The 27,767-nt window shown below is 48.2% G+C and overlaps 1 protein-coding gene across 1 annotated transcript in view; it reads left to right on the top strand.

Moving 5' to 3' along the window:
• GRIK1 (glutamate ionotropic receptor kainate type subunit 1) overlaps window positions 1-27,767 on the top strand; it is a 99,944-nt gene that overhangs the window by 25,698 nt on the left and 46,479 nt on the right. The window contains exons 2-3 of the mRNA XM_054270496.1: window positions 22,832-22,999; window positions 26,209-26,466. Coding sequence (XP_054126471.1) covers window positions 22,832-22,999; window positions 26,209-26,466 — 426 coding nt within the window. The remainder of the gene's footprint in view (window positions 1-22,831; window positions 23,000-26,208; window positions 26,467-27,767) is intronic.

The following is a 27,767-nucleotide window of genomic DNA, read 5'->3' as shown; positions in this document are numbered from 1 at the left end:
GAAAATGTCCCTGAAAGAGGAAAAACTTTCTAAGTAGGAACACTGTCAGTTCCCAGTACTTATTGCTGTCCTTTGTGACTTCCATCGACAGCAGAAATCCTGATTTACGTGTGGGATGGAAGCGCCCAAGTCAGCAGGGCTGAAATATGAACATCTTTGTGTTTTTGCTCTTCACTTCCAATCCTCTCATGAAGAAGAGATTTTTGCTCTTCTTTCCCCCATTCCTGGAGCACAGAGTGTCCCCATCTCTGCTGAGTTCTCCCAGTGCCAGCCCTCCTCCCCAGTCCCCCTGGGCAGTGTGGGCAGTGGCATCGGAGCTGCACAGAATGGATTCAGGTGAAAGATGAGGTTTTTTTGGGGGGAAATTCTTATGAATTGCACCTCTAAAGTGAGCTCAGACATTGGAGCAGAAGGTTTTGCTGCCAGGCTTTTACTGTGGGCTGGGCTTGAGCCCTGAACCAGAGGCTCCTGACCCCAATCAAACATCCTGGTGTTTCTGCTCCTCTGTCCCAGTTGCCTTCTGGAGATGCACATGTGCTGCACACAGCAGGTGTAACAATCTGTTAAATATAAAAAACACAATAGAAATCTGTGGGCTCCTGGGAGCCAGAACAAGCCTCTGATGCTGTCCCTGCAGTCCCCCCATGGGCCATGCAGGGAGATGAACCATGGCAGGACAAGGGCACAGCCCCAGCCGGACCAGGGCAGGCTCAGCTCGGGCATGAGCAAGGATTGCCCCATGGAGAGGCAGGACAAAGACACAGCCCCAGCCGGGCCAGGGCAGGCTCAGCTCAAGGATTGACCCATGGAGAGGCAGGACAAGGACACAGCCCCAGCTCAGGCATGAGCAAGGATTGACCCATGGAGAGGCAGGACAAGGACACAGCCCCAGCCGGGCCAGGGCAGGCTCAGCTCAAGGATTGACCCATGGAGAGGGTGCTCAGGCCCTGGCAGTCCCTGCCCAGGGAGCTCTGGAGTGCCCATGCCTGCAGGTGCCCACGAAGGGCTGGATGTGGCGCTCAGGGCTCTGGGCTGGGGACAAGGTGGGGATGGGGCACAGCTTGCACTCACTGATCCTGGAGGGCTTCTCCAGCCTGGATAATTCTGTGAAACTCTGCAGAGGAGATCTCCTGACAGAAGACGTTTGCTCTCAAAGCTGGATGTGTCCCTGTGCAAGGAGGGACATGAGGGCAGTGGGAACAGGGACATCTCTCCCTAAATTGCAGCCAGCTGCTCCCTGCCATCCCATATTTGCAATATCGGCACAACAGGTTCACTTAAATCTCACATTCTGAATGAGCTTGCCTCTTTCTGATGCATAATTTTGCCTTTTTCTGCTGCATAATTACTTCCTGTAACTTAAAACTGATTTTAAATAATGATGTTAAAGTAAGTGGTGGGTTAGAGGCTTATTAGTATCTTCAGGGATCTAAGATTAAAGATTTCAATATTAGGAAAATGCATGCAGCTATTAATGTGTTTTTGAAGTGTAAAGCCTGTCTAATCTAATTTACTGTATTACAGTATGAGCTATAATTTTGACTAATTAAATGTCTCTAATATTTTTGCTAGCTTAAGCTTCGATTAACCAATATTTACTTTATTAGGCTAAGATTAAACACCTCAAGAAAAATCTTTTAAAAGTTAACATACCAATTTCCAATGGAGCAATGGGCACAGGGAAGCCAAGAGCCATTTTAGAGAACCAAAGTGTGCTCAAAGATTGAGCACACCATTTCCCTAACAGTCACTATTAAGCTGGTAAAATGAATTTAATAGAATGTTGTAAGCACAATACTTTGTAATGCAGGATTTATTAGGGTGCAGGAGAAGCAAATTGCTTTATTCTGGTCTGTTTGTGCAGCCCATAAAGCGAGGCAGGTCTGAGACAGGTGGAGGCTCACCTTGTGTGGGTTCTCAGTGCCAGCCAGAATGAATAATGACTATTTCTGTGTGCAAATAGGAGGCACTGCAGGGAGAAAATGCAGCGTGACTGGAAGGCAATTTATTGAACTCCTCAGCACCGTTAAGTGCAGAATGAGAGCTGCATTTCCAGGGCAGGGAATGCATCAGACAGGACAGGAGCTCACAGTGATAAACAAAGGAGAAAGCAGAAGGCTCTGCACAGAGACAGCAGAGGCATCTGAGCAGAGCCCTGCCTCCAAACGGGGCTGCCAGCAGATATTTCACACTTAGGCTTGTCAAACACACCTATCCTCTGGGAATCAAACACCCCACAGCACCACAAGCAGTTTGTAAACAGCCACCAAAGGGGAGGAAGTCACTGCCTGTCCTTCCTGCGGAGGGATGGGCCCGCAGGAACACAGCTCCCCTTCCCCAGCAGTGCCCGGAGTGCTGCCCTTGCTCCTGCTCCTGTTCCACTCCCTGATCCTGCTCTCTCACCCAAACCTGGATTTCTAAGGAAGGGGAGGAACAGGGAGTGGAAGAGAGGGATTTTCTCCCCCTTTTCCTCCCACTGCCCTCTGAGAACTCTGTTTTTAATCTGAGCCCGCTGTGATGGGAGGCTGCTCCAGGAGTGCCTTTGGATTATTCATTCACAGGCACATCTCCTGTGCTGGTTGTGTCCTTTCCCTCCCTTTGTACCCCACTGCACACCACCAAAGCTGGGATTAGAAGCAGAAGCACTGCTCTTGCAGGCTGTTTTGCTCTCCGACCGAGCCTTCCTGGCCCATCCCCTGCTCTGGGGATGGATTTTCCCTCCTCCTGGGCACCCTGGCAGCTGTCTCTGCTCACCTTTTTGGGATGTGCAGGGGATGGGGAGTGTGTGCTGTGCTCCTGGGGAGCTCTCAGCAGGAGCTTACACTTTCTAGGGGAAAGCACCCACAGATTTCATTTTCCCTGCTCGTGGGAGCCCAACCCGATCAGACAGTAAATTTCCACACAAACACCAGTCTGCTGCAACTTTGTCATTCCTTTAGAGGCTGTACTTTGTTCCAAAGGGAACATTCTGTTTTGGAAGCAGCTGTGGCACTCCAAGGGAAATGAGGCTGCTCCCTGCCCAGTCCCCATCTGGCTCTGACTGCACAGAAGTCAGAGCTGCACTCTGTGAGAGGTGCAGGGCAAAGCCAAGCTGCCAGGAGGGGAGGATGGCACGGAGTCATGGAGTAAGGGGATTTGAGAGCAGCCAGTGGTGTTGGTAGCCCCATCCCACCCCACAGCACCCCTGACAGCTGTTCTTGTGCAGCTCCTGGTGAAAGGCAAACTCACACCACTGCTGGCCTCAGTCAGACCCAGCCTTCCCAGCAGAACAGGCTTCAGAGCAGTGGCTGCAGGCCAGCTGCTGTTTGTTTGTTTGTTTGTTTAAAAGATGTTTGTTTTCACATCTGCCCTGCCTGCTTGTTCTGCTTGGGTGTTCTCTGCAGGCAGCCCTAACCTTGAAAACATCCTGGAATGGTTTGGGTTGGAAAGGACCTAAAGCCCATTCAGTGCCATGGCAGGGACACCTTCCCCTGTCCCAGCTGCTCCCAGCCCCAGTGTCCAGCCTGGCCTTGGGCACTGCCAGGGATCCAGGGGCAGCCACAGCTGTGCCAGGGCTGCCCACCCTCACAGGGAACAATTCCCAGTTCCCAATATCCCACCCAGCCCTGCCCTCTGGCAGCAGAAGCCATTCCCTGTGTCCTGTCGCTCCATGCCTTGTCCTCTCCAGCTCCCTTTGGGCTCCCCTCAAGAAGACATTCACTGAGAAGCATTAAATTACAACCTACAGAAAAAATCTCATTTTGAAGCCTATTGTAGAATAACACTACTGGGTTTTTTACTAATATTCTTTATCCCTTACAATTCTGGCTCAACAGACCATAGACGGGCTATGAAGCAGAGCAACTACAAACAAAACAAAGGGAATTTTTTTTCCCCCTGAAAATAATTCAATTTACAAGCATCTTCCTCACCCTTTGCAGTGCAATGTGCACCAGTTCAGAAGTGTTTACAATAATTGGTTTTGTTTGGTTTAGTAAGGTGTAACCAATGGTACCATGAAGCAGCGCACTGTCTGTTTTGGCCATGGCAGTGGAACATAAATGATCAAATTAAATGGATATGATTGCAGTAAATATTACTGGGATGGAAAGAGAAGTTAGAGTAATTATCCTGAAATGAAGTTAAACCTGAAACAGAAAATTTCTGTACCATAATTGCAAAAAATACTTCCATACATTAACCTGGATCTTCCCAGCCCTTGTCATCCCTTGCACCTTACCTGGAAAATGCCGTTTTCACTCCAGAGCACTTTGTGAGAGGAAATGTCTTGGTCCATTGCTGCTCAAAGCAGTGCCAGGAATGATGTACAGAGTTTTTAGCAGAGGGCTGGGGATCCATAAAAGATGCTGCATGTGACAGGGATGGCCCAGGGGAGGTGTGTGCAGACAAAGCTCTGGGTGCCCTGGGTGTGACACTGCAGGGAGGGGAGGTGACAAAGGGCCCCTCTCTCCCTGGACGCTCACAAGGGCTGTTCTGTGCTGCTGACCCGAGCCCTGGCACGGCACAGGGACAGCAGTGCCAGCTCCTGCCTGGCTTTCCCCTGGGATCTGCCACTCGGGAGGGGCACAGCTGACCTGGGGGGAACGGGGGAAGGCACCTGCAGGACCCCTGAAGGAATCCTTGGGCTAAAAGCTGCCCATGGTGCAAATCTGAGAACAAGCATCCTCTTGCTGATGGAGCACACTTTGGAGGAGGTGTCACTGCTAATAACGATGCCTGAGGGAATGGGCTCATATGTCATCACACTAAGGATATTTATAAATATATTTTAAAAGCAGGAGGGGAAGTAGCAGGCAATTTTGCTTCCAGAACATAAGTCAAGTGTGTATTATTAAGCCTAAATAGCCTGGATTAATCAAATGTCATACTGGCACTTCTAATAATGGCTTTACATTGCAAATTCCATTACCTGGCTTTGCCAGCCAGGAAAGAAGCTACAGAAGATCAATTAAACAAACAGGAAATTACCTTTTCTCTTTATAGTCCGTGACTTTCAGCACTTACAATGGTGCCAGGATCCTGAAAATTAAACAGGCATTTGCATAAGATTAATAACTCACTTGCTTTCTCCCCGAGTCACTGTGGCTTATTTAGGACACCAGAGTTAGCCAAGGTCTGCTGGAGAGGCTGGGGATGATGGGAGCAAATTAAAAATGGCTTAATGTGTCAGAGAGGATCCCAACACGTGACCAGGGGCTCCGCTGTTAATAAAGGCACCTGCAGCATGCCAGAGATGGATGAGCAAGGTCTCAGCGGAATTGATGGGGGTAGGGCTGTGCCTACACTGGCTCCTGGGAATGCTTCCCCCCTGGAGCATCCCTGTCCTGCAGGGGGCTGGGAATGGTCACCCTGGAGGGCTGCAGGGAAGCTTTTGGGGACAAAACCCACTGTGCCATGAGCAGGGAGCTGGGTTAGGGCTGCATCTCAAACAGGGCTGATTTCCCTGGTTCTGCTGATGGTGGATGACAGATTTTAAAGGTAGATGGTAGATTTTAAAGGATGCTCTTCAGGGGGATCTCTTCTGTCCCACAGAAAAGAGCAAGGGGTGAATTTCCAGCCCCAAGTTTTGCCTGCCTTTGCTCAGGATGGGGTTTGTGCCAGCAGCACCAGGTCTGGGATGCTCAGAACTCTTGCAGCTCAGAGTTTGGGGGAGGCTGGCTAGGAGCAGCCTGCAGGAAGGCACAGGGTCCCTTGTGGGACACAGCAATTGCTGTAGGGGGAAGGCCAGGCTGGCAGCTGGAGGGGAACAGCCATTCTGGCGGCTGCTCTGCACATCCTCACCCAGCAGGGCCAGGGTTTCTCTGGCCAGGAATAACTGCTGAGGTTGTTACTGCTGGAGCTGCTTACCTTGCCTGGGAGAAGAGGGATGCTCCCGGTGCTGCAGGATCCTGGCCAGGCCGTGCCCGGAGATTCCTGGGGGATCATTTCCAGAGGGAGCTGAGCCCGAAGGAATGGTTACAGTTCCAGGAGCCCTGTGTGGAAACCCAGAGCACAGGGTGAGTTCGGAGGGAGCTGAGCCCTAAGGATGTCCCCAAACCCCTGCACGCTCCCCTGGGTGCTCCTGGGGCCCCAACAGAGTCCCCATATCCCCAAGGAGGGGCTGCAAGGAGGCAAAAGTGCCCTTTAGGGGCAGTTCTAGACCACAGGCACAGAAGGTGGGAAGGCAGGAGGGCAGAGATCTTTATCCAGTCCAAATGAGAATTCCCTTCTGCTTAGGGTGAAGGATTATGGGCAGCTTCATGAAAAAAAAGGAAAAAAAAAAGAAAAAAATCAAACCCCTGTAATTCCTCACTTTGGTACATGAAATGAATATCCTTAAAAAATAAAACAACAACCTAAACCAACCAATGAACCAAACAAAAACCCCCAGCAGGATTTGGCAGTTAATTCCTCCATGATTAAAGTATGCCCAAACGTATGAGGCAAACCCAGGCTCTGAGGGTGATTAAATGCTGAAATGAACCCAGGGACATTTGATAGCTGCACAAGCAATTTACTGAGAACGTTACTCCTAATTCTGATGGCTGCCAGAGTCTCCACTGGAGGAAAATAGGTTTGAGCAACCCCCAAAGACAGATTTTTATATATGTAATAGCTGTAACAGGGGGAGTTTGAGAGTTGGTATTCTGTATTTGCCACGCTGAGCATTGATGGGCTGGAGCTCCCCAAAGGGCTCAGCCTGGAGAGCAGGATTGAAAAGGCACACCAAGCCAGGGAGGGATGCTGGAGCTGAGCAAGGAGCTGAGTTTGCCCAGACACTTGGTCCCAGGGTGTGCACACATTATCCAGGACAGCACTGCCTGCTTTTCAGGAGTGAGGGAGGCTCAGTAGGCACAGCTGGAGGCATGACAGGAGGGAGAGCAGAGCCAGCAAAGACACAGGGCTGGGAAATCACCACAGGTAGGGAAAGCAGGTGAACACAGGGATTGGGGTGCACCAAGGGCAGCTGCCCAGAGCCCAGACTGGAGCAGGGGTGATGGAAAGGGCTCCTCACACAACCTGCAGCTGTGACACTTCATGCCACAGGGCACTGAGGAAGCTCACAGCCTTCCACGGGCTCAGAAAGGCACTGGGGAAACCCTGGGGAAATGATCTGGCCAAGATGCAGATTGCAGAGCCATGGCCCCTGGCTGTGGGAGCTGCACTGGCCAGGTTATCAGGGCAAAAACTCCTGTGAGGACAGGGCTCACACCCCACTGGCACCAGGCAGCTCTACCCTGCTCTACCCCAGAACTGAAAAAGCATCCCAGGGAAATCTAGGAACGCTCACATTTGGAAATATTCAATTAAGTCATTCTGGTTAACGGCTTTAACTTAACGAGATGTAGGCACAACCTTTATCCCATCTTAATATGCTTTTGTCCCAGCATCTCCTTGGTTTTATTAAGATTTTAATATCTTCTAAAGCAGGGGAATTATGTCTGGTATTGACTGAGTTATGGCTAAGTTAAAAGCCAGCAAGTCTGGGACCTGACAATTCATTTAATTCCTGGTTCCATATTTGATTGTCACAGACTGCTCTTACTCTCCTCAAAAGTTACAATCTCTTTTGGGGCTGGAATTTCTGTCTGCAGTTGATTTTGAGGATAATAGCAAATTAGGGCTCTTATCTCTGTTCCATTACCCAGCCTCAGGCACCCACTGCTCACAGGGGTGAGCATCTCTCTGTCCTTGGCAAAACCTGTGCCAGGAGAAGGAGCAAACTGGGATCCTCATGGAAAAGGGGAGAGAGGTGGGGCTGCAGCAGAGATGAAGTTGGGAAACACAAGAAAAGCTGTGTGGCTGAGTAATGGAAACTGAAGGGGAAAACTGAAGGGGAGGAGGTGCAAGTGAAATGAAAAGTGAGAGGGAAGGGAGGATAACAGAAGGATGATGTGAGCTAAAAACCAAGGCGAGGAACAGAACAGCTGAATAAGGGCTTGAGAGGAAAACTCTGCAAGTCGTTCCCACTTTGGGGCTTTTTAGGAAAGGAGCCTCAATTTTATGCAAGAATAAAGAATAAAATGTGAGATTCAAAGCAATGTTGGTTGGGATGCGCTGGAAAGAGAATAAAGTGATTTAGGAAGGAAAATACTGGCAAGGAAAGTAAATATTGGCACAGGGTGAAAGACCAGAAGTGATGAGTGAATAGAAGTAGGGATGAGAAACAAACTGGGGCACAGAAGGAAACCAAATGGCTTTTTGGGGAGCAGGGAGCAAGGCAGTGGCAGAAAGAAACGAGGGCACCAAGGGAAAGGAAACAAAATGCCACAGATTCAGTTCTTATTTTGGAAAAGAAGGGATGTGCGCTTTCATCCCAGCACTGCCCAGGACAGGTGGATGGAGCACATTAATTCCAACACTTGTCTGTCACTGCCCTCAGTAAAGAGTTTTTCCTAATACCCAATCTGAACTTACCCTCTCGCAGTTGGATTGTGCATTTGGACATTGATGCAAAACACTATTACCCAAATTCACTGTAATTCTCCAGCACCATCTGCACTATGGCTAGCACTTGAATAAATTTAAAGAACCCTTCCATTTTTGTGACTAAAATGTTGTTGCTATTTAATATTCCCCAGTTTTCCTGCTGCACTTCCCCCATGTCGAGATCAGGCAAGAGCTCTGTGACAGCTTTAGCATATTTGCAAAAATTAACTGATTCTTTTTTTTTTTAATGTACGTACTTTGACTAAAACATTAATTCCCTCTCCATTTTGGATGGAATTCCTACTTTTTAAACACATTTTCTATTGATTGAAGTTTCTCCTGTCTGGCATTCTCCAGTAGTACCAAATGGAGGATATGGTGAAAAATGTCAACAGTCCCACTCCAAATATTTCAGTGGAGATCACAGTTTGAATCCATCCACCAAATCCTGCCCTGTGGCAGCTTTTCCTGGGAAATCCATGGCCTGTTTGTGGTGTGTGCCATTCGGAAAGTTTGTAGGTATATATCTATTGCATCTTACAATAATTATATCTTACCCAGTTCTGTGGTGCTCACATGAAGTGTCACTGTAACTGCCACCATCTCTGGGAAAATGAAACACCACCCAATTAAAGAGCAAAGAGAGGGGCAAGGCTCAGAATGGAAGCTCAGCAGGAGACAAAACCCTTGTTTACCTTGTTTCTCTGAGCAGATTAGTGCAGGAAGCTGGGCCCTGGACGCTGTGAGCAGGTCAGAAAGGGGCATCTGTCAGAAAACACAAAGAGATTTTGCTGAGAGGAGCTGTTCTACACCTGATGCAATCTGCAGCACTCAGGGCAGGGAGTATCTCAGCTCCCCAGGGTTTATCAGGCAGCATCCCCTTGCTGCCTCAGGGTCTCACTGGCCGCACATTTACCCGCCCGAGTGGGCAAGGATGGCACCATTTACATTTGCAAACCCAGCTTTTATGTTTCTCCAGGAGAGTTAACAGCCCTGACAAGATTTTCCAGCTACATCATGGCTACATGGAGGGGAAGAGCCCATTTCAGCATCCCCTGCCTCCTCTGCATATTAAACAGCATTGCTGGGGAGGGTGCATTAAACCTCTGTCACATGGGGTGTGAACCTGAATTACTCACAATATTTAGATGGAAGCACTCCCAAGCCTATGGAGAAGAGTGGAAATTAAGTTTTATAAAACCCCTGATGTTTTGCCTCCTTTAACATAATACCTTTTATTTTTGTTACTTGATGGGGGCCCTGTTTACTTTTTGTAAGTCTACTACTTTAAAATAAAATTTTATAAGACATATAGCCCATGCTTCATAAATCCAAATGCTGGAACATGGAAATAGTTTTTAGAACTACATTAAGGATGATCTGTCTTTTATGTGTGCCAAAGGCACCACAGTGATGTTTTTAGGTAATGCACCATAAGTTTGCCAGTGCAGCAGACCCCAGGGAAATTATTATAACAATAAAGCACATATTTAAAGAAAGATTTTAAAGATTTTCAGAGCTGTGTTGCAAAAATAGATATAGAGTAATTGTATAATTACTGGTTTACTTTTTTTGAGGGGAGAGGGTTTTTTTTGAGAGGACTTCAAGTCAGGCTCTGATTTTATGGGAGCAATTTGCCAGAGACAGATTACTCTGGAAACATTCCATAGCACAGACCCATCTCTTTGTGGGATTATCAGGTAGGCAGAGATCCACTGCCAGAAAGTGCCCTTGCCCCTATTGCTTTGAGCTGTACCTGTAATTACCTGCAGGCACAGAGGCTAATCCTGAGAAGTGGGGCCAGAACACCTTGAATAATTTATTGCAGATGGGCTGGGTAGGCAGCAGGTTGTACAGAACCCTAAAATCCAAGGCATTTGCTATCAGCATGTGGAATTGGTCAGCATGGGCCCAGCCCCTGCAGCACAAGGCACGTTCTGCACAAGGTGCACGGTGCTGGCTGAGGGAATTGTGATTAATCACCACCAAGTCTGAATAATGCAAAGGAAGCACTTTCAGAACAGAAGTCCCTGCATGAAGAAAAACTTCATTTCTTTAAGAAAGAATAAATCTTTAAGTGATTTGATCTTTAAAACCCCCTTGCTGCTCGCAGATGATTTAGATATAGGAACATCTCCAGCACATGCATGATTCAAAGACTCTTCTCAAATAGAGTCTTTTGATGGAATAAGGGAATTAAACATCAAACCCAACATCTCCCAATTGCCAAAGAGTCCTTGGTGTGACAGCTGGTCAGCTGAGCAGCAGAGAGCTGACAGCTCCATCACTCAGTTCATTACCCAAATGTTTCAGAACACGAGATGACTTTATTAAACCAGGGATGTCTCAGAGTTGTTAAGAAAGCCAGCAGAAAATACTCCCTGAAAGCTAACAAGAAAACACCAAAAATGTGTCTGGCACTCTGGATGGAGCCATGCAGCTTCTAGCTGAGCTTTGCTTTTTTTATTATCCTAATGCCACAATATAATTTTGTGTGCTAAGGAAAAATCAGTCTCACTGCTGGAATATGAAAGCAAGCCCAGGCCACGCTGTGCTTTAAATAAAAGGACAAACCTTTGGTCTCTCCATTTCCTCCTTGCTGGAAAGCTGCATCAGCAATCTTCCAAAGGCTTGAAATGCGGAAAACACTTCATATCCATTTCTGCAAATTCCACTGGTTTTCAGATGGTTCTCACATCTCTCCATTTTCAGCAGAGAAAAAAAGAGGGAGAAAAGGAATTAATTGAAGTTTGCATTACTATTGTACAACACCCCTGATTTTCAGTGTTTAATTTGATGGATGTCATGGGGCAGGTTGGGTAAAGTTCATGTCACAATTTCCCAAGTTCATCTAGATTTAGGTAGGGCATGTGGCAAGATGCCTTCTAGGGCAGAAACAGCATGAAACTCATTTTTACATCCTGGTGTAAAAAATGCCCAACATCCACATGAGGAGATATTAAAGATTTCCACCCCTTTGGAAAGATCCCAGGAGCTCACCAGAAAACACCTGCAAAAACAAACAGTGGGTTGAGGCAGCAGGAGTTTGCCAGTCAGAAACTTCTGGATGATATTTTTAATTTTCTCCTGCTCTTCATTTCTTGCCAGTTCTCACACATTGATCGAAATGTGTTAAGGACCAGCAGCAATTTCTTATATTAATAAGCTAACTCGGCTCCCTGCTGCAGCTTGATTGAACAAAAATGAGTTCTAAATGCCTAATAATGTACTTTTACTGCCTTTTCTGGAATTCAAACCTTCAGTCTGCCTCTGCTCACACTTTTGGGGGAGGAATTTCCCTGATATCCAGCCTGCCCCTCCGCAGAGCCTTCCAGCACTCCCACCCGGTCTGGAGTCATCGGGGAGTTAAAGGGTGCCCTCATTTCCCTTCTCTGAAACAGCTCAGTATTTCAAAGATTTCATTTGCTACAGTGGATATGAAGGCAATGGTTCCTCTCAGGAAATACTCCATATTTTGTGCAAGAGAGATGAAATAATCATCAGGGAGCAAAGAGGAATCAGAATGAAGCTTTACAAGATATCCACACGCAGAAAAGTGTGAAATTTCACACTTCCATGTTCTAACTCTTTTATTTAAAGAAGCTTAGTGTTTGTTCTCCTCTCAAAGCCGTTTAGCTGATTTCTATTTAATGCTCCCTCAAATCCCAGGTGGTTTCACGTACAGGTTTCACCGAGCAAGGGGTTTTTGATGCAGCACAGAGCTCAAGCTGGCTCCTTTCCTCTCAGGAAAAGCAACATTTCCAGAATGTTCCCAGGCGAGGGAGGAGTGCAGATCTCCTCTGCAGGGCTGGCTTTGTAAGAAAAAGGGTTTGGGGAGGTTTGGAGAGCCCAAGGGAGGGCTGGAGGTGGCACTCGGTGCTCTGGGCTGGCACAGGATGGGGATGGGGCACAGCTGGGACTGGGTGATCCTGGGGGGCTTTTCCAGCCTCAGTGGCCCCAGGATTCTCTGATAATGGAATCAGCAGGGCTTCAGTGTCCCCGAGCCTTTTCCAAGGGGAATGACACATTCATTCTGTTCCTGACCCCCAGCTCTCCCTGATGTCCCAGCATTCCTGCCAGGGCAGGCAGAGCTGGGCTGTCCAAAGGCCAGGGGAGTTCATGGAACGCCCTTCCATGTGGGACCAAACCCCACCCTCACCCCAGGCAGCTCCAGGGGAGCTGGCACTGCCCTCCCACTCATTCCAGCCTGGGCCTGCAGGGTCCTGTGCCTGCTGCACCCTGGGCTGGGGCTGGCCATGGGGTTTGTGACATCCCAGGGAATCCCCTGGCACCTGCAGCCTCAGGCTGCCCCCACATTCCATGGGGACACTGCTGAACCTGCAGGGGTTCTGTGGCTGCCGCACCCTGGGGTTTGCCATGGGGTTTGTGACATCCCAGGGAATCCCCTGGCACCTGCAGCCTCAGGCTGCCCCCACATTCCATGGGGACACTGCTGAACCTGCAGGGTTCTGTGGCTGCTGCACCCTGGGCTGGGGTTTGCCATGGCATTTCTGACATCCCAGGGAATCCCCTGGCAGCTGCAGCCCACACTGAGCTCAGGCTGTCACCACATGCCATGGGGACACTGCTGAACCTGCAGGTTCCTTCACTCAGCAGCTCTTGATGAGCACTGACAGACAGAGGAATGGAGAAGGTTCCTAAGGGATGGGTGGCCAGTTCTTCCTAATTCTCATGGGAGCAGATATCCAAAACCTGTTGCCAAGGTGGCTCTAAAAACTGCAGACATCATAAACAAACAAATAAATAAATACCAGGAGGGGGTGATTTTGCAGTGGCACCTGGTTCCACAGCAGGTTCTGCTTGCTCTGGGAAGTGGCTGCACGAGTGAGCAGAGGCACAGAGCGAGGCAGGAGCCCCCAGCTGAGATCCTGCAGGACACAAATGGAGTGCAGGCAGCGGATGATCCTCAGCTGAGCACAAGCTGCAGGGGAAAACATAAGCTTCAATCAACTCTTGGAAATAATTTGAGCCCAATGCCATAAGTGCCTTAAATTAAATCCCTCTCCAGAGCAGCCAATCTGAATCATTAGACATATGTCACGTAGTGAGCCATAATCACCACAAGAGTGGTGTACACAGCGTTCCATTTACAAAGGGGATGCATTGCCCTGGGTAATTTCACCATTTCTCAGCGTTCTGTGTCTCAGAAAACACAGAGTGGGAGCAAGGCTGATGTTGTCACACCACTCTGTGACACACAGCGCTCTGCCAGCAGCTCCCCTGCCCCACTGCAGCCTCCCCCTCGTGGCTGAGCATTCATCGCTGCTCCAGGATCTCACAAAGTCCCAGGAGCAGCAGAGGACCTCCAAGGATCTCCCAGCATTAACAAGCAGCTCCGTTCCATGCCCTCACCCCAAAAGGGAGCCAGTCCGTTCTGCCAAAAAACATTAACCTGTTTAAATGTGTTCATGGAATACCCTGAGTGGGAAGTCTGACACACACCAAGGAAAACTGAGCAAGGAAAAGCAGCAGCTGCATTTTTAATTTTGTTTTGAAATTTAAGTTGTTCAATCAGACTGGTGGTAACACATGGAAATGATGGCCATTATGTGCCATCATTTGTTTCATCAGTTATGGAAATATTTAATTGAATTGAAGCCACCTTTACACACTGAACTAATTTCAGTTTCCTCTTCACAGCAAGGGTATTTTATGGACTTTTGATGGAAATTATAAGGCTAAAAATGCCATATTTCATATTTCTAGAGTCTCATACTGTCACAATCATATTTCGAAAGTCCCGTACCTTCTCAGTGATATTTCTTGGGGGCAGTTCTTCACAGCACAGACTTCTGCTTGTTGCAGCATCACAGTCAGCACTTCCTCCAGGCTGTCCCTGCCTAGCCAAGCCCACCCCCTTTTATCCCAGTTACCTTCACCAGCCACAGCTGCAGCCCACTGAAGGACATCACAGCTGCAGCCCATCAGGAACAACCAGGGCTCATCAGGGCAAGGCCTGTACACAGATATTCAATATACAATACAGATATTCAAATACAATACAGATATTTTACTAGAACTCCTACTATATAAAAATAACCCCTACAATATTTATGCCCAGTGGCATAAACTTTCATGTTTTAAAAATATGAGTAACAGTTTAGAAACTCAGACATTCACCTTGTGGGGCCTGGAGATATTCTATCAGTTTTTCAGATAATTGTCTTTTTCTTTTTTTCATGTTTTTATTAATTTTTAACACAGTTTTAACCTGTGGGTAAAATTACCCAGGATTTTCCTGCCAATTTTTTCAAAGTACATATCTAACTTCCCTATCCATAAGTGTAATTATTACAACTAATACCTTTAATATAATAAATGTAATAGCTGTAGCTACCATCTGTAATCAGTGCAAATAATTCCTGATAAAGCTGTTCCCAGTGATGCTGCTGCTGTGGAATGTCTCAATCTGAGTGTGATTTGTGGTGAAGGACACTCTGAGTTCTCTTTTGAGGGAAGCATTACAAGGAGAAAGCGTTCCTAGAATTGTTTGGGTTCCCATCCCATATTTCTCTCGGAGTTGTGTAATTCAGCACTTGATGTACAGTTGTCATCAGGTGCAGCAGTGTTTTGTTTACACTTGATGCTTTAATATTTGCAAATGTAGACATTGAATAAGGCATTCTTCAGACTCAAATGGCCCTCAGAAGATGGAGGAACAGAAATGCTCCAGATTGATAATTACCAGGGAAGCTTTAAACGGCAGGCACCTCCATAAGTGTCTGTTCAAGAGGCAGCCATCATGATGATGAGGAGATGTGGCAGCTCAGAGCCCAGGTGCTGATTAAACATCGCTCATGAGAGTGGAACTGCTGGAAAATCTGCGCCCCCACCCCTAAGAGCATGGTCTCACGTGAGCTCCTCTCACATTACACTTCCCAGGGCTGGAACTGTGCCTTGGCTTTCTCTAAAACAGCTGCTGCCGAGGCTGCAAGGTAAATACTGGAGAGCGGCAGCCCATTTTCTCTCTGTCCCTTCCTGATACCTGAGGAATTAAGGATGAAACTGCATTAATGGCACTTAAAGGGAGGCAGAATAATGATGCAGCAGCACGGGGAAAATAAGCTGCTCTAAGGCTTAAAGAAAATCCTGAGCAAAACCTGCACATTTCCTCATGTACCCCAACACCAAATGTGTGTCTGGAGCTTCAGGACAATCAAAGCCATGGATCCAGTGGGAAATCTGGTAACATTTGGGTTTATGTCTTTCCTCCATGCCAAGGAAAGATAAAGGAAGGGATTTATTTCTTATCATGAAAACCAATCAAATCACTTATGTCTCTTTGCAGTTGTTATTATTTTTAAACTTCAGGTTTATCCTCCCTTAATGCCAGGTCTGGCACGATCTGGGGAGAAGGAAGGATGGGGACAATCACAGGCAAAGTCCTCTGCAGCTTAGCTGAATGATTTGAAGCCTTTTGCCCAGAGTGAGAGGAGCCCCTCCGGCCTCAGAGAAACCTACCATCAGCAATTGTTGCATTTGGGATGGAAGGCAAAGCCAGAATTCCCCATGGCCTCGTGCAGAGGCTGTGCCAGCAGGAGCTGCTGTCCTTTTGGATCCCCAGTGTTTGAACTCCTGATCAGGACAGGGTTTTTGCATGGTTCCAAGTGCCAAGTGGGCCCAGCAGTTTCCAGATGGGGGATCTGCTGCAGCCCTGGGGCTCCCAGGCATCTCCCATGGCCATCACTCCTGGCTGGACAGGCAGCTCTGCCTTCAGGGCAGCTGGAATCCAGAAACACAGCAGCCAAAGACCAAAGTTGGAGCTTAAAATGTGCCCCCTGCCAACTTTAACCTCCCTCCACACCTCCTCTCTGGAAGGGATGTGCTTTGGGACAGCCTGTGATCTGATTTATCCATGCTTTTTCAGGATAAACTGGGATTTCTTCAGCTTTAATAAAGACCTTACCTTCCTAAGCATCTTAGAGATAATAGTGCTTAATGGGCACTCAGGAAAAGACAGACTGTGTCATTTTTAAAGATATAACCCTGACATTTATGCACAAAAATGCTGTTTGCTAAATAGCGCTCATTTCAAAGCATTGTCTTGGATTTTGAAATGCCTTTCTATTCCTGGCCGACAGCTGGAGAAAAATGGCTCTTCCTGAAGCAGTTCCATTGCAAATGCAAGCTCCATCCGCTCTGTAGTGGGGCCATCTTCCCTCCCCTCAGGCTCCTCTCTGGAGTGACTTCCAGGGCTCTCTCGAGTGAATGTCTCTGTTTCCAAGGCTCATCTGCTGTCAGAGTGCAGAAAAACCTGCATTTATTGCTGCTTTCAGTGCAGCCACTGCACAGGACAGTGTAAAGCACCTTTTGTACAGATATCCTCCTCATTTAACCAGGTGTCTGTGTCAAAGCAGTGGCAGAACCCCCTCTGAATTCAATCTTCATTGCTGTTGTTTTAGGGGTCTCTATGGCTTCCTTGGGTTTGAGGTTTCCTCAAGTGTAAGGTACAATTGCTTTGTATCTGCCCAAAAATTCTCACCATATTTGTAAGCTATTGAATACTTTTGAGATGGACTCAGATCAAAGCAGTAACAAAAATTCCAGCAGTGCCATCAGTCTTTCGGTCTTCATCCCACCAGCTTGCTTTCCACTCTCCTCATCTGCTTTTTGTATCTGTCAAATTCTTTTCCCCTTCCTTTACTCCTTAATATAAGCATTAATATTTTATTTGTTGATTTTTTGTTTTGGTTTGGTTTAGGCTTTTTTTTTTGTGATTGTTCCTTCCCCTCAGCTTTCCTGCTGCCCCTCCATTTCCAGCAGCAGCCTGCAGTCCTGCACATGGTCAGCAGTGACTGTGCCAGCAGGTCTGGGTGTCTCAGAGGGAAATCCTCTCACTCAGACACTCAGGAAAAGCAGACCTGTGAAGCAGTGCTCTGAAAGACTCACAAAGGCAGGAGAAAGCAAGTTTATTTTCCAGAGAGACTGTTTAAGCTGTTACAGCCTGGTGGGAGGAATGCTCAGCCGTGAGGGAATTCGATCAAACCCTGCTGGATTCAGGAGAAACGTTTGGAACAGCCCACAGCCCATGGCATAGTGCAGGCAGAGGGAAATATAAAATGTAAAGGAGAAAAGCAACAGTTTTAAAACTTCCTATCAAATTGAGAGTTTGCACCTCGAAAATCATGCTTTAGTTCCTGCCTGGTGTTGCAAGAGATACCTAAATCAGGTCAACCAGATTCTTTTGCTGTTTGTAAAAAGGAAGAAGTTCATTACTTGGAAATTCTGTAACACGAATCATGCCAACTGTGCCTTTGGGAACTATCTCTACTTGCAAGCTGAAGTGAAATAAATCCCGTTGGAAAAGGCAGATCCTTGTATCTTAATAAGCTCAACTTTTTCTATATATACATACACACATGTATTTTTATCCCTCTGCTTTCCAAAGGATCAAATCAGGGCTCAATGCACCTTTCTGGAGTGCAGATAATTATAAAAACCTGCCCTGGCTGTCACGGGGGATATTTTGGGTGGAGAATTACTTTACCATTTTTATTTAGCCCAAAGTGGGATTTGTAGCAGTTTTGTCTCTGGCCATTCAGCACCACCCATGCTGCATGAGAAGGGCCGAAAGGCTGAGTTCCTCTGAGAGTTCAGCAAAAAAAATCAAGGAAAATTTGAGCAGCCTTGTTACCGCTGGGGGCAGAACCTTCACAAAAGCAGCTGGAATAAAACCACATCTGGAACATGGAGCTGGGTTTTGGATAGGCAGTTTGGAACAGAGGAGACACCAAATGTGACAAATAGGCAGTGACCTTGCTATAAGCAAGCCTAGTCTTGTTTCTAAAAATCCCATTTGCTGAGTTTGACACTTGGGGTCATCCTCTGCCCTGGTCAGGGTTTGGGTCCTGAGCCTGTCCCAGGTCTCAGCTGCCCACAGCCACAGAAAGGAGAATTAAACCATCCCCCAATCCCAGAGCCAGCCTGCATTTATTGCATTTAAAAATTCCTCTGTTTGGCTGCAAATATCTTACAGTCTTGAGAAGCTTACAATCTACAGGGACAGGGAGTTATTTGGGGTAAGGGAGGCTGAAATCCGGGGGGGTTCCAGAGTGGGGTCTTTGCCTTTCCGTGCTCACCACCTTTCCTTGAGGATTCTGATGGCTGGAAACAAGGAGGGGAAGGTGCAGGAAGGGCAAGGGCAGGGCCCTGGGTTGTGTTTGAGTGCACCCCAAAAGCAGGAGCCCCCAGATGGGTGATGAGGCACAGAGGGGCAATGATCCTGGAGCTGGCAGGTATCAGCCAATTTCTGGATTACACGGTCAGAGAGGTGACTTTGTAAGGAAGATGCTGCTAAACTGTGAGCAGTGATTATTTTCTGGGCAGATGAGAGTGGTGAGTGCACAGGTACTGCCTCCCAGCTGGACACCACATGGCACAGGAGAATCTGTCCTTTGCTAAGAGATAAGGATGGGAAAATATGCTCGGAGGGGGTTCCCAGTAGCAGGTGCTGCAGTGCAAGTGGAGCTCTGTCAGAGGGAATTATCTGCAGAAAAACATCTTCCTCAGCACTGCTTTGCTGTGCCCTGCTCCTTTCTGAGCCTTCCATGTGCCCCCAGCCCTGCTGAGTGCCTGTGATCCAGACCCCTCTGGAATCCACATCCCTGCCAAGGAGCCCGCGGGCAAACCTTGTGCTCGCTTGGCTTCCTGAATCCCCACATCACCCTGGCACCAGCAGCAGCACAGAGCTCACAGCCATTAGGGTTCCAGCTCTCCTTTCCCTGCAGTGCCTGCCAGGGGGGTTTCAATGAGTGCCCATGCGCCTCCGGGGGTTCCCCGTGGCAGGAGGGGAGCACCAGAACCCCTGCAGGAATGGATGTCCAGTGTTTGTGGGAGCCCTGCTGGCAAAGCCCCTGCCAGGGCTGGCACTGGGCTGCCCCTGGGAGCTGTGGGACGGAGCAGCATCCAGCAGGGCCTGTGCTTCCACATGGCTGCTTCCATGTGCCAGCCGTGTCCCAGCTGACACAGGCCGGGAAATTCCTCCTCTGAGCCAGGACAGGAAACGTGCCCACCAACCAGGCACAAACAGGGGTTTATCCTCAACCAGAACCAGTCACAAGCTGTAAAATCCCCCACTGGGAAGGGATTCAGCCCTGACCTTTGCTCAAACTCCCTCAGTCCCCGATGGCTCCTTGAAATGGAAATGTTTGCTTGGCACGGAGAGCTGGAGGAGCTTTTCCAGGTGTGCCTGCTGAAGTGTGCTGTGCAGTTGTGACATTTCCCTTGCTGTGGGGATTTTTGTGCTCAGAGAGTGAATGGAGCTGATGCTGTCACTGCCTCACGTGGCTCAGCCCCTTTTGGCACAGCAGCTGGGCCCAGGCTGTCATTCCCTCTTACCTTCCACTGCTAAGCTCCAAGGAGGGACAGATACTGGTTTTTTCCCTTCATCCTTGAAGAAATCCCGTTACAGATGATGTGCTGTAAGTGAAAAGTCAAGCCTGCCACTGAGCAGCCTCTGGTTTGCTGTGGAGGATTCACTCTCTGACTGAGGAAGGAGGGAGCTGAAAGAGAGGACTCCAAAATTTACAGTTTTTCCCACCTAAGAGCTACCAGCAGCCCAACATGAAAGTCAGTGCTTGTTTTCACATTCAGCAATAACAGCTTCATTCCTGGAACATCATTTATGTTGAGTTAACATTGATTTCTTCTTCCTTCCTTCCTTCCCTTGTAGAATGCTGTGCTTAATTTGTTTTTAAAATGTTATACAGTAATTACTTTATTCAAATGAATCATCTGACAAACTGGTTCTTCATCAAACTTGTCACTTACTCTGCTATTTTTCTTTTAACCTGGACCTTACAATAAATTCTGAGCTTGGCTGTCAGTCATCAGCAGAAGAAGGAGAAGAGACTATTTATGGGATTGCTGGATTTCATTAGGGATGTATGGATGAAAATGCTCCAGCACAGCTTGTTTGTGATGCAGATTTATCCAGTCATTCAGCTCCTTTTAGCAGTTGAATGGGCCTGAACAGAAGAATCATCTCAAACAGGTCCAGCCCGAGCCTTTTCAATGCCAAATCCCCCAGCTCAGTCACAGTGAGGAATTATTGCCTCCACAAACTCCCTCCTGGGCTCTGTCCATGGCTGGGCGAGGGAATGGATGAGCTTTAATGCCCCCTCCAACCCAAACCATTCCATGATTCCATGTTTTCTCCAGGCTATCTCACCAGCAAATAAATCCTGAGTGCTCTCCTGCTCTGTTCATGTGGGCCAAAGGAACCTGGAAGTGCGTTGGTAGTGCAGAGTTTTGGTTTGTTTGCTCAGAAAACACACCCACACAAAACTCGCCCTCTTTCCCTCCCTGCCCTCCTGCTGCCCACTGAGCTGGCACTCTTCTCCAAAAGGAAAAATCCTGTGGAATTCTGCTAATGAAGTATAAATAGTTCCTGGTTATACATCATTAATTCAAATTAGTCTTCATTTAATAGGCAGTTGATTAGAGGGATGGAAATGGTTCTGGCCCTAAAATGAGGAAGTGCTTGTGTACATCCAGGTATGAAGGTTGCCTCAAGGGTGGTTGGATGAAGTAGTTTTAATTAATTAAAAAAAAATTTTAAAAAGAAGAAGCAGAAAGTGATGGAATGCACAGTCATAATTTCTGAGGTGGAGGAGATTTTTGCCAAGATCAAATGGCAAAATACCCATCCTGTTGGAAGTGGGGAGGGATTGCGGGCACCCTTATTTCCAGGTTATCTCAGGCTGTCCTGTGACACCCACCCTCCCTGATGGAGCAATGCTCTGCTGCTTCCAGCAGGGATTCCAGGAAAACTCAGCAGTGAAGCCTTCCTGGCCCAGGCCCAGGCTGGCATTGCTGCTGACTGAAAAGAATTGTCTTCCTTGGGTGAAATGAGGGAAGGATAATTGAATTTAACCACTAAACTTGCTGGGAGTGTAGTTGGGATGAGGAATTACAGGATTGGATCTGAAAGGACAGGCTTTAGATTTTGTTCCCCTTCAGGGGATCTGAAGTTTGCAGCTCTGGAAAATCCTGCTGACTTTTAGCATTCCACTCAATGTTTTGGTTCCAAATCCTACACTTAGGCTGGTTTTGGGGCTGTTTTTGTGTATCACACTCCTTTGCAATCACTTGGATGTTTTCTGAGGAAGAGGGAAGAAGTCTCTAAGGTTCTGATACCTGCACATTGTAGTGTACAAGAAAATTGCTGAAGCTGGCAGATTGTTTAAGCCATGTCCAGGCATTGCCCTGTGTGGGTTCAGGAGACAGACCAATGCTGTTTATTCCAGGGATAATATTACCAGAGTGAGGTTGGTGGCCTCCAGGGTCTTCATTGCTGGATTAAAATTCAAACCAGGTTTGATTCCAGTGTGTTCCCATTTCTGGTGGTCAGCTGATGACTGCTCTGTTCCTACACAGGTGACATCAAAACTGCAGGAGGTTGCAGCTCATGAGCTGAATGCATTCAGAGGGCCAGAAATTACAGAGAGAGGGGCCTCAAATTTAACATGGGGAAATGTGTAAGTGAGAAATCCAAATTATTCTCTAGTGACTTGCACTAAATGAGTAAATTATACTTGCAAAATCAAGCAGTGAAGCTGGAGATTGCTGTTTAGAGGAGCTCTTTTTTAAAATCAGCTGTGTGTGCGGCGCATCCCTCAAATCCCTCTGCCCCTGGACAGTGGGAATGTGCTGCTGGCATAATAAGGTCTCCAGAGGCTGCAGGGAGTGGCCATCCCAGTCTGCTGGGACAGGCTGGGCCTTGAGACACCTTCCCCATCCCGGGACACACCCCAGGGAAGATCGTCAGACTCACTAAATTTGGGGTATTTGCAGTCCCCTTTTGGAAAGCTTTCTGGTGTCCATGGGTTCAGCTCCTTTTCCTTGGAAAAAGCAAGAATATTCCCCCATCCCTGAGCAAACAGCAATGACCAAAAACTGCTGGGGTTTAGGAGAAAGCAGAGGGAACACAGAGCTCCAGGGGCACTCTCAGTCCATTTGCTCTCAAGCTCCTCCGTGGATCCTGGACTGCCAGGGTGTGCAGAACAGCTCAGCAAACATCCACACGTCCAAGTTCCATCTCCAAACATGAATTACACTGCAGCAGGCAGAACAAGGCCCATCCCATCCCTGGTTTCATTAGAAAGGAGCTGCGCAGGAGTTTTCACAAGCATTTAACATGTTCCTCTGAAAAGGCTGGACAATAAACAGGCATCGTCTTCCCCAGATGTTTGTGGAGCAGAATTCATAATTCTGAGTTAACCCCAGTGCCACAGCAGATAAAACCCAACCGTCCTCCCTGCTCTTGCTGTAGTGCTTTGGACAGCCATTGGGTTTTCCTAGAACACTCAGAAATTATAGATCATCATTCATGTTTTACTTGTTTCTGTGCGGCAATTAAGAGGTGAATAACCCTCCCCATAATTAATCTCTGTTCCAACAGGAGGGATATTCGAAACTGTGGAAAATGAACCTGTGAATATTGAAGAATTGGCGTTCAAGTTTGCTGTCACCAACATTAACAGGAACAGAACACTGATGCCTAATACCACATTAACCTATGACATCCAGAGAATTAACCTTTTCGATAGCTTTGAAGCCTCAAGGAGAGGTAAATATCTCAATTACTGTGTCAGTTACATCCCTGCTTTGTGCTTTATACCTTCCCCCAGCCTGATCTCCTTTTCTGCTCTGCTTGTATCATGTGTACCATAAAATAATCTTTCAAAGGTGCTTGAACCAAGAATCAAGCTGGGCTTGGAGCTGTCATGTGCTTTCTGAATAAACCCCTACGTCCTGTCTGCATGCTAAGAGCCCCAGATGGCAGGTGGCAAGTCCAAGCCATTTTTCTTTCCAAAACACAGATTTGCCACCTGGAATTCTGCAGAAAAATGATCACAGACTCACAGGAAGCACAGTGGGATGTCACAGCCCATAATTAGCACAGATACCCATTATTGGTAAATTACTTCTACTGCATTTTGAAGACCAGAGGCCAGTAGCCCCCCTGCCCTGAAATATTAATGCTCAGTGGCCTGGAGGCAGAAATAAGTTTCTCTGTTATAAACAACTGTAGGAATTAGAGTGGTCAAGTGTGGAAATTTTTTTGCCTCTTCTTTCTTCTTTTTTTTTCCCCTGAGAAGGAAAATTAAGGCCCAATTCAGTCCCATCTAATTGACCCACAGGCCAAAACAGAGAGGGACAATAAGTCACAACTGTCCTTCAGCTCCATGTGTTCCTTGGCCTCTAGGAACCAAGCTCAAAGTTTGATGAAATGCTGTAAAGAGCAGCCCAGTTCCTGGAACTGGATTTGCTGGAAAACAAAAATGCCTCGCTTCAGAAACCAGGCTGGTGAGCTTGCACCTTTCAAACATCTGCACTACCAAATTCTCCTTGTGCCACTTCAGTTTGTTAGCAAGAGTGGAGAATGATTTCAAAGAACATAGAAAAGCACTTTAAATGGCATTTTTTGCATTTTTTCAGTTATCAGGTATATGCTGGAGCTGTATGCTGTAGAATCTCAAGCATGGGGGATTTATAATCCATATAATCCAGGCTGATACAGAATTTCAGATTCCCTGTAGAATGAGGATCTCTTCTGTGACTATTGTGAAAGTGCCTCCTCCATTTAATGTGTAAAAAGTTGTTAATGTACATGCAAGAAACTCACACAGACAGCAGTAATTTCTTCCCATCATGAATTACTGACGTTATTTATGAAATTTGCACATTAAACCTGTGATGCTTTAGGAAGGCTTCTGAATTAAACCTGGAAAGCCTGTGCACTTCATGCTGTCTGTGAAACATTCATTTGTAGAATGGAAACAGAAAATAATTGATTTTCTGTCATATTCTATTACAGTCAGAGAGCTAAATGCGAATTTAAAGAATCTCAGCTCATTGTGGCAGTTGGTGTATTTAATATTTCCCTCAATCAGAGCAATTTCTGGACTTCCCACCCTCACAAGGAGAGCAGCCCTGCAGCTCAGAGCAGGGCTTTGTCTCAGTCGGGAGCCGTGTTAAAAACATTGGCAGTAAATTTCACCAGTGGACAGAAATAACTGATATTACTTCATCTCCTGTCTGTCAGCCTGCAAAGACATGGGAGAGCAAGAAAAATGCAGAGACAGCTCCAGGCAGGGTCCTTGAGGCTGAGATATGGGCGCAGGAGAAGGAAAGCTTTGTTGATGTGTTTGGCTGGTTTGGAGGGGTATAAAATGTCAGTGTGTGGGTTCTTTATTTCCCTGTGCTGTTACCTGGGGCTCTGGGCACTCCTGCCTGCTCTGCAAACACAGATTGTGGAGGGCAGTGAATCGTGGTGCCCCTGCAGCTGCCTGGAATGAGAGCAGCTCACGCAGGCAGAGAGGTGCCGGTCCCAGGGGCATCCCTGGAGAGCCTGCTGTGCCTGCAGGGGTGTGTTACCTGGTGCTCTGCCGTGGAACCTCACTGCTGAGACACTCCTGTGGCAGGCAGAGAGCCCCTGCTTCCTCTGGGACAAAGCCATTCTGAGACAGGCAGCTCAGGAATCCCTGCTTCCTCTGGGACAAAGCCATTCTGAGACAGGCAGCTCAGGAATCCCTGCTTCCTCTGGGACAAAGCCATTCTGAGACAGGCAGCTCAGGAATCCCTGCTTCCTCTGGGATAAAGCCATTCTGAGAAAGGCAGCTCAGGAACCTGTGTGATCTGCAAGGCAACCAGCAGAGAAGGTTTTATTTGCAGCAAGCCAGGTCAGGGTATAAAGCTGATCAGTAGAGCCATTTTCAGAAGCACAATCAAACCAGGATCACTGAGGCTGGAAAAGCCCTCGAGCTCTGAGTGCCACGTCCAGGAACTCCTTGGACACCTCCAGGGATGGGCACTCCAAACTTCCCTGGGCAGCCACTGTTTACCAACCCATTCCATGGGGAAATTCTCATGCCATGCAATCCAAGCCTGCCCTGGCCCAGCCTGAGGCCGTTCCCTCTCCTCCTGTCCCTGTTCTCTGGAGCAGAGCCTGACCTCCCTGGCTGTCCCCTCCTGTCAGGAGCTGTGCAGGGCCACAAGGGCCCCCCAAGCCTCCTTTTCTCCAGCTGAGCCCCTTCCCAGCTCCCTCAGCTTCTCCCTTTACCCTCTAAACCACCCCTGAATGCCTCAGGAACCACTGGCGCATCTCTGGGTGGGTCTGGGAGCAGCGCAATGCTCTGATCTCATGGGAAGTGATGGAGATGGAGAATGCATGGATGGACGGATGGATGGATGATGGATGGATGGATGGATGGATGGACGGACGATGGATGGATGGATGGATGGATGGATGATGGATGGATGGATGATGGATGGATGGATGGATGGATGGATGATGGATGGATGGATGATGGATGGATGGATGGATGATGGATGGATGGATGGATGGATGGATGGATGGACAGACGGATGGATGGATGGATGGATGGATGGATGGATGATGGATGGATGGACGGACGATGGATGGATGGATGGATGGATGGATGGATGGATGGACGGACGATGGATGGATGATGGATGGATGGATGGATGATGGATGGATGGATGATGGATGGATGGATGGATGGATGGATGGATGATGGATGGATGGATGGACGGACGATGGATGGATGATGGATGGATGGATGGATGATGGATGGATGGATGATGGATGGATGGATGGATGGATGGATGGATGGATGGACGGACGATGGATGGATGATGGATGGATGGATGGATGATGGATGGATGGATGATGGATGGATGGAGGGTAGCAGCCCTCAGAGAGCACCCCCGGCCCGTGCTGTCCCGCACTGAGCGTGCCCTGGTGTGCCCCAGCCTGTGACCAGCTGGCGCTGGGCGTGGCGGCGCTGTTCGGGCCGGCGCACAGCTCCTCGGTCAGCGCCGTGCAGTCCATCTGCAACGCCCTGGAGGTGCCCCACATCCAGACCCGCTGGAAGCACCCCACCGTGGACAACAGGGACGCCTTCTACATCAACCTGTACCCCGACTACGCCGCCATCAGCAGGGCCGTCCTGGACCTCGTGCTCTACTTCAACTGGAAAATCGTCACCGTGGTCTACGAGGACAGCACGGGTGAGTGCTGTGGGGCTGTCACGCTCCACCGGGCCTGGGGCACCTCACTCTGCCATGCCCTCTGCAGCTCTCCTGGCTCACAGGGGAAAAGCCCCTGTCCTGCTGCTGCCATGGCTTTTGGAAAGCTGCTCTCTTCACCAGACCCTGGGAAGGAGCCCCTGGGGTTTGAATAGTCGATCCCATTTTGCTTCCTGGTTGTGGAACCCATAACACAGCTTCAAAGTGATCCCAGAATCCCAAAATCTGGAGATCACCCAGTCCAATCCCCCTGCCAAGTCAGGGTCACCTGGAGCAGGTGACACAGAACTCTCCAGGTGGGTTTGGGATGTCCCCAGAGATGGAGACTGCAGGCCCTCCCTGGGCAGCTGTTCCAGGGCTCTGCCCCCTCCATGGACAGAAATTCTCCCTCAGGCTGAGGTGGAACTCGTTGTGTTTCAGTTCACGGCCACTGCTCCTCACCCTGTCACTGGCAGCACTGAGCAGAGTGCGGCACCATCCTGTGACAGCCTTGGGGATATTGGTGTGGGTTGGTGGGGTATTTGTGTGCATTGATGGATCCCCTCTCAGCCTTCCCTTCCCCACACTGACCAGGCCCAGCTCCCACAGCCTCTCCTCACGAGAAAAATGCTCCAGACCCCTCATCCTCTCTGTGGACCCCACTGGTCCTTCTCCAGTAGCTCCTAGATAAACCTTCTAGACAGAATAGAAACAAGGAGAGGTCTTTTCCTGCCCACTCCACAACCAAACTGGCATTCCAAAACACCAAGTGCTGTGTACCTGCTCAGCCACAAAAAAGCCTGATATTAAAGAGATTTCATTTGCAGAGGTATTTACAAAGTAAATTAATCATCAATCATCTTATTAACTCAGAGTCAGGAAAGTAAACATGTCAACTTTGATCAGTATAAATAGTTCTTGGATTTGGGGTTAGAGTGACGCCAGTTAACTCCAGCTCTTTTATTTCCCATCCCTAGTGTTTGACATCGTTACACCACAAGAAATAAAAACACCTTGGCCAGGTTGGATGGGGCTCAGAGCACACAGGAGGTGTTCCTGCCAGGGCAGGGGGTGGCACTGGATGGGCTCAGGGGGTCAGGCTTTTGCCATGTGCTCCAGAAAAGTAGCTGCAGTTCTTTGCTCTGCTGCTTTGGCCTCTGCAGGACACCACACCTGGGCTCCATCTCCAGTTTGTGTGGCAGCAGGAAGCGTTGGGGAGTGCAAGGTCCCAGTCTGACGGGACCAAAGGAGATATTTTAAGGCACACAGTAATTTCTTCCCCTGAAAAGGAGAGGGAAGTGGGT

The sequence above is a fragment of the Melozone crissalis genome, unplaced genomic scaffold, assembly GCF_028551555.1.
Source record: "Melozone crissalis strain CALT ecotype California unplaced genomic scaffold, PUWL_Pcris_2 ptg000009l_1, whole genome shotgun sequence".
In the NCBI taxonomy this organism is placed as follows: domain Eukaryota; kingdom Metazoa; phylum Chordata; class Aves; order Passeriformes; family Passerellidae; genus Melozone; species Melozone crissalis.
This window is presented reverse-complemented; position numbering and strand designations above follow the sequence as displayed.